The sequence below is a fragment of the Lipophrys pholis genome (genome assembly GCF_963383615.2).
Source record: "Lipophrys pholis genome assembly, chromosome: 1".
In the NCBI taxonomy this organism is placed as follows: Eukaryota; Metazoa; Chordata; class Actinopteri; order Blenniiformes; family Blenniidae; genus Lipophrys; species Lipophrys pholis.
Genome location: NC_137635.1, coordinates 694,518 through 702,017, shown reverse-complemented (window position 1 = coordinate 702,017; position 7,500 = coordinate 694,518). Strand labels below are relative to the sequence as shown.

The following is a 7,500-nucleotide window of genomic DNA, read 5'->3' as shown; positions in this document are numbered from 1 at the left end:
ACCTCGACTTGTGCTTCAACGTTTATGAAAAACTATTTTCAGAGTCTCTCTCCTCAGCAGCAGACTCCTAAAATCTTTACCTAACAAAATACAGGTTGATAATACTCTCTCTGTTGGCAATTTCACTTGTGAAAAGATTTTAAATTTTCTCAATTATACTTGGCTCATGTGACGTTGCTCCATTAGGATGGGTGAGCTGAGTTTAGGAGAGAGATATTCTCATATCTTCGGTTTGCTCTGTACCTGAAGCGTCCACTCGTAGGACGGCAGCCAGCACAGCAAACAAGTCTAACGTGTGTACGACTGAAAACAGCAAACATGCCAGTGTGTAAAGAGCCGGTGCTGTCTGACAAACAGACCCACTACGCTCTGCTGCTGCTGCTGCTGCTGCTGCTGCTGCTGCTGCTGCTGCTGCTGCTGCTGCTGCTGCTGCTGCTCAGCACAGCCGAGTCCACAGAGAATAAAAATGATGTGACAGACATGAAGAAAACCTACAAGATGTTGTACTGCATGTATTGTGATTGTGCTGCAATTTGAACATATTTTTAACGTGTTTAATATTGTGTTTAACTTTCTCAATCATTTACAGTCTATTGCAAACATACATTTAGCCCCCCCCCCCCCCCCCCCCCCCCCCCCCCCCCCCCAAAAAAAAAGATGACGAGTCGTGCAGAAAACGATCCTTCAGCACCTTCTTCCTTCTGTGTTAGCACCGGAGGATGTGTCAGCGATAGCCTAGCCCCACCACCGCCATCACCTACCAACCCTCATCAACCCCCTCACCCCCCCACCCCCTCGGCCTCCCCTGCAGGAGCCCCCCGGAGGGTGCGTGGGGCTGAAACACGGTGAGCTCTATTCCCGGAAAGGTGCCTGTCCCGACAAGACAAGCGGGCCCTTTAATGGGCGTCCACAGCCCGGTATAAGGCCCCCACTGTTGGGGCCGCGCCGCGCGCTACAGCACAGACATGCAAATATTTCCAGTGGTAGGCCCAAATGGAAAACACAAACACGCAACATCGAAATTAGCTTGGGAGAGTGGGAGGGAGGAAAGGAGGGAGGGGAGGTGGGACAGAAGAAGAAAAAAGAGAGGGAAAGCCTGGGTTCTTAAAATGAAGACGCACACACACACACACACACACACACACTGCAAAATACTGTGTGCTGATTAGGATAAACATGTTCATGTGTTCCCCAGATGTGCCTCCAGTCTGCCAATATGCCCATTCTGATAGTACCTGGGCTGACTCTCTGACGGTAGGTGTGCACTCACTCTGGAGACTTGACAAGTTTCACATGAACCATGAACAGCAATCGGTAAAGTCACTCAGGAATCATAAACACATGAAAAGCAGAAGAACAACACATAAAAGACGAGAAAGGTTTTGAAGATAGACGGAGGATGGAGGATGGAGGATGGCGGGTCGGAGCTGCAGTGGTCAACACCTCAGCTGTTGCACATGACTTCACGGTTAATTTCTTGGCTGAACCCAGAAGGCTTCTTCTGCCAACCGGGCCCAAACACCATCCCGGGGCTATGGTTACACTCGCTGACATCCACGGTGGGGGTCCTAAAGCCTACCCAGCCTCCAGCTGTCATCCCCCTAATGATGTCAAAGCGACGCTGGAATGACGTTGGCGTAACCAAATTCGACTAAACCAAATGATGCAACGTCCAGGCCACTTCGTGTGAGGGACAGCTATGAGAATTGCATCATTCGTGCAGGACGCACACTCAACACGCTCGTACGCACATTTTGCATCCTGTGTGAAAACTGTTTTGCAGGGGTGTTAATATAGTGACGTCAATGAAGCCCCTTTAGGGGCATTTTGTATTAAACTGCGACACTTTGGGAGCTTCGTGTCTGAATTCGACACACACGCATGCAGGCACAATGGAGACTCACTGGAGGGTGCAGAGCAAGCTGGGGTGGAAACTTGCTGAGGCCCCCAGCCCTTCATGTTGTAGGCTGCCACTTCAACATAGTAATGAGTGCCCTAAAAAGGAGACATCACAGTAGAGAAATGTTGGTTATGAGTAACTTTAAACGGTCATACTTGTGAAGGTATGCATGCTTAAAAGCGTTTACGTATGGAGCTGGGTGGATCTGTGTCTGTGTGGTGGGTGCAGAGTTTATCCAGAAGCTCTGGCTGTCTCCATGCCCAGTGCGCAGACAGCGAGCCGCTGTCTCTCCTTTCTCAGCCAGATCAATCAAAGCAGCCGCCAACACTTACTGGCCTCGCCTTGACCCCTGTCCTGTGACAGGAGTGAGCTGGGGGGGGGGGGGGGGGGGGGGGGGTTCCTCTCACATAATAATAAACAACTAGCAGAGTGTCCATTTGTCTACCCGCTTAAAAATGCCAAACATAAATCAGGTGGTAGGCTACCAAGCTGCTCTTTTTATCATTTTGGAGGCTGTCTTGCAACTGTTGCGTGTTTGAATGGTCAGGAGCCAAGACTCCCAACAAATAACAAATAAACTCTGTTTTCCAATTGTGTTCCGAGCAGGGCCATAAGTCTCTCACAGGGAACGGTTGGGATTGATGGTGACTGCAACTTGTGTGAGGAGTTTGATGTGTTTTATAAAGAAGAACCACTTGGGAAATGCCTTCAAACGTCGCCCAAGCAAATGCTTCAAGCTCGTGTGTAAATAATATGAGGGGCCTTCATGTGGGAGAATAGCTTCTAAATGTTTTATCGGTCAGCAGCAGCAGCTGGAGAAGCTGCAGCTTAGTGGCTTTTTTTGTGTTGCTTTGTCATCCATAAAGTAACTTATAAAGAATAATTGCTTCTGTTTTATCTGGTAGTGGGAAGGAAATACGACAGTTTGACCAAGTTCATGAGAAAATGGCTTGTTGTGCCGTTGAGCAAAGGAAAAAAACCAAAACGTACACAGTCCTAAGTTTTATCCAAACACCCCTCAAATAAAACAAATTTATGGTAAGTGGAACGACTCCTGGTGTGGAAATGATGGAATAGACATTAATTAGTGAACCAAAAACACGTATGCACATTCAGTGATTCAGACAGTCGGTGATGTGCAGATGGGGATTTTGGGAGGACGTACAGAAGTGAGTCCAGCGATGTTGCACTGCAGCTGAGTGGTGTCGTCCACCATCACCTCACCCAGCAGTGGACTGAACGAAGGCGCGCTGCTCCAACTCACTACAAATACAAACAAACAGCAACATTTTGCAAACAAATCGCTTAGAAAGTAGTATATGTTGAGATTGATCACTTTCTTTTAATTGACCTTTGTACTTGGTAACCACTGCAGAGTTTACACAAAGAGGTGCCTGGAATTCAACTTTCAGACTGGAGCTGCTGCTGACGGACAGACGGACGGCACTCGGAGCTTCTGGAGGGTCTGAGAGGCAGAGAAAGAGAAAGAATGGCTTCAAGTGAATCTGCAGAAAGAAATACTAGTGGGCCAATATCATAAACATGTTCTGTTAATGTCTCAATGTCTGGAATGATTTAAAAATACATGTAATACACACAGTAGTGACTACAAAATGACATCTTTGATAGCTTTACTTGGAAACCAACATGGTATTGACTGTGAATATGAACTGTTGACATGTTGTTCCTTCCACAACCTACCAATCAAATTAGTATTTGGAGTAGTATGCAGAGAGTAATGTGGCAGGTAAAGACCTTTTGTTTTGAAAATGTACAGAGGAGTGGCTGCTCTCCTGGGTGGGGGGGGCTGTCTACTCCGCCACTGAGCAAGTCATGAAAATATGTCTAAACTTAAAGCAGGAACACAGGCGCGTCATGTGTGCACACACACACTTTCCAGTGTGGAAGCTATGAACCCGGCCGGTGCTGTAAAGGTGACAGGAAGCCCAAACTCTTCCTGAAGTCTTACTTGCATGTTCGAAGCCCGTCTGCATTCGCCGGAAGAGCTGGAGTCTCCATTCCCAGGCCTTCAGCTGCCTCTCGCGGTCGGATGCCTCGCGCTCCCCCGGACCTTCATTCCTGACTTGAGCCTGAAGCTCCAGCACCCGCTGCTCAGCCTCCTGCACCAAGGTGGCCAAATGCACCGCTCGTCCCTCCAGACTCACAACTGATGAGGACACGGGAGAGCGTTCAGTATCAAGGAGGTCAACTGTCTTGGTCTTCTAAACAAATCTACAGATTTAGTGTGAAACTGTTTAAATTCTTTGTCATATGAAAAATATCTCGATGTTCTTGCTTTTTTAATGAAAACTAAAACTTCAATATACTGTATGTGTTTAGGAATCAACAAGTGTTCATCTCTACAGCTCGACCATATCAACTGATTCTGCCTCCATCACGTGTTCCAACAATACATATACTGCTATTGCAAGTCACCCATCGCCTGCAAGGGTGCAAATGACTTTTGCAGGCCACTCGTTTTAATGTCTTTGTTTGCCAAAATACTGTGGGAGATTCCTCCATAAACTTCGTTTAATGTAACTACGTAGTCTCTTTTTAGGGATGACATCATGTAGAAAATGACACAGAAAATGGGGCAATGAAAGTAAGAGGGGTGAGAGAGGGAGGAGTATTCTTCATATGCGGTTATAAGGGAGCGCAGAATGGTGGGAACATGCATAGGCATTGCTTTAAACTGCCATTGTAAAACTAGTTTTCTGCAAAACTCGTGGAAAATTTGGTAGAACTTGTGTATTTATACAATGTGTCCCAGAGTCAAACGGCTATCAGAAGAAGGCTTTTCTCAGAAATGGGGGCCTGGGTGTTACTCAAACACTATGAACAATGATGTTTAAAACTATGGCAGATTAGATGTAACACTAGGTGAAAATATTGAAACCTTGACTCGGGGTGGCATCACGCCGTGACCAGAGGACTTTGATTTGTTCCAATTGCAAATGCAGACATGTTATTTAAATGAGCAGTATAGGAAAAGTGACGTAAAGCTGCTGAGGTCACGAAGGACAGTAGCGTACTGTACTCCTTCTTTGGTGGCTGGTCATTTCTTGGAGTGTTTGGGACTGCTGTGTGTCTGTGTTTAGTCTGTGTGGTCTGTGTTTGTTCGTTGTAGATTCCACTGTTGAGCGTTAGATTCCACTGTTGACAGTAAGTTTAAAGCTCCGTGTCAAAATGTCCATCTGGGTGTTTAATTCTGCGGCTCCCTCTGCGTCTCCTCAGAGGCTGCGAGCTCCTCTGTGAATCTCACTGTCTCTCCTGGGTGTCACTTCTGTTGTTCCCTTCAGCCACTTGTGTGAAGACTTGAGAGCAGTTTGTCACTTTACAAAGAGATAATATGCAGGTCAGAGATGAGCTGGAAGCTTAGAATTATTCCTGGAGACCCTTGGACCTGGAGTCTTAGATAGAAATAATAACAATGCTGGTCCAAGTTGATTTACGTTTCCAGGCGGAGAAAAGAGTTCCAGATGCTGTCACCATTGTGTACGTATGTGCGTCCTGATTTGTCCTTATTTCACATCGAGGCCCGTGATTCTCAACAGCACATTGAAGTGGCTTTGTCTTATTGAAAGCCACCACGAGCGTTCTAATGTGAGTAGGAAGTTGCTTTGGAGATATTGTTTGATTGTCTTTGCTTATTTCTCTGTAGTGACACGTTGAAAAGAAAAATCAAGCACAGCGATATCAACAAGCAGCAGAAATCCATTCCTTTTAAAGGTTGAGACGTTAAATGTACTCAGAGTGTGATTAATACACCCGGGAAGCGTTTGCTTTCTCTATGAGTGACTATATGCTCACTTTCTCTGTGTCTCATGACTTATTTGGGTTTTGGAGGAAAAAGAGAGTTCTCACAATCAAAGAGCAAACTTCAGTCAACACCATTTTCCATTCAAGTGTTTTTAATTTAATGATACCTTTATAAGACGTCTGGCTCAGCTCTTGAAATGTTCGTGTGCCGACGCACAAACACAAACAGCCTCGGAGCTTAACAGGCGAGTTGTAATCATTAACAGAGGAGGGGAGCGCGGCTCACCAGATCACAGACAATGAAAAGTGCTTATGAAGATGACTAATATTGCATCATGGTTACCGCCCCTTCATGGACTTTAATAGATTTTTAATGCCAGCAGAAAGTACAAAGAGGTATGAACTGCAGTACGGCTTTGAGTGGGCGCATAGAAGGGGATATTGTTCTAAGATATGTGTGTTGTCAGATCAAATTAGGTAAATTGTGGTTTTTAAATTACCATTAGTTTGAATATGTGAGTGGACATTCCCCTCTGCTTGCCATGTGATAGACAGGTGACCTTTCACTAAATATCACCTGGAATTCTCTGCGGCACCCAGCGGCCCCGAGTGACAGTACTTCTTTTCTTTGTACTTTAACATGCACGCTGCACCAAATGAAAAAAAATCAGATGTCAGACTAGATTTCTCTGGCCAGTCTTGCTATCTTTTTACGACGATGATTTTGGAGCCAGACGCTAAGAGAAAATATAAATCATTTGGCATCATTTCAAGGAATGTTTTGATCTACACTGTAAAAATTGAAATGAGATCACATGCAGCTCTAAACTGAGGGGCTGCAAAATCATTCTGACAACTTTTTTTCAAAATACTTTTGTTTTTGTTTCGTTTGCTTCTATAACATTTGCTTTAATTTGTTTTACTCACAGTGTGGACTCTCCTTGGCTCCGGCTCGCAGCAGAAGCTTAGCCATGGGCACGTTATTGGTCATGATGGCGATATCGAGGGGCAGGAGGCCCTCACTGTTGGGAGTGTTGAGGTCCAGCTCCTCCAGACTGTACTGGGAGAGAAGCTGCTGTACCAGGTCCAGTTCCTGATGCTCCACTGCCTCAAATAATGCCTCATTACTCTGGAACTGCAAAACCAAATTAAATTACAGAGTTAAATCCGAACACTACGAAACCAGACAGCCAGTGTTATTACAGTTTGAGGCCTTTGCGCTTAAATGAATGAAATCTGGCAGACTGCAAACACACAGCCTATACACACACTGTTCTCCTCTATATGCTCTCTGGGTTGAGGCACAAGCTTTAGAAAGGTGGGTGTATGATGTGACCACCAGAGCTTCACTGACCACTCAGTCAATGTGTTTTCTTGGTCTATTTTTAGACTACAATGTTTCTGGGCTTATTATTTTTTCCCTCTCGTTCTGCCCGTGACTTACTATGGCGGTTTTGCGCAGCCGCTCCTTCTCTCCTCCCCGTCCCGACACCACACTGTCTTCCAGGGTAGGGGGGTTGGTGCCCACACGGAACTTTCCAGACAAATTGCGGTAGAGGCGGCGGGCTGCGCTTGGCGAGGACAGGCTGGCTGACTTGCGAGCTGAGACTGGTTGGTGGGCCTGGTCCCCTCTCATGGGCTGCGTCATCTTGGCAGTGTCGGCCCTGGAGGAGAGATGGGTGGGCAAGAGACGTGACTGATACGCGGGAGAAACGAATGGAATATAAGTCATCTGCTGCAGTACTTTGTGGCCTAAAGGGAAGAGAAAAAAAGGGGGCTGAGCTCAACATGACATTATGTGATCACTGATCAAGGTTGTTGAACTCGTGACCGAATAC

General features: G+C 46.1%; 1 protein-coding gene across 1 annotated transcript in view; it reads right to left on the bottom strand.

Moving 5' to 3' along the window:
• The window catches only part of ankfn1b (ankyrin repeat and fibronectin type III domain containing 1b), a gene marked incomplete at both ends in the record, with an annotated part of 148,123 nt that overhangs the window by 9,062 nt on the left and 131,561 nt on the right, over positions 1-7,500 (bottom strand). The window contains 6 exon segments of the mRNA XM_080477686.1: positions 1,905-1,995; positions 3,066-3,163; positions 3,252-3,365; positions 3,870-4,067; positions 6,590-6,797; positions 7,107-7,326. Coding sequence (XP_080333812.1) covers positions 1,905-1,995; positions 3,066-3,163; positions 3,252-3,365; positions 3,870-4,067; positions 6,590-6,797; positions 7,107-7,326 — 929 coding nt within the window.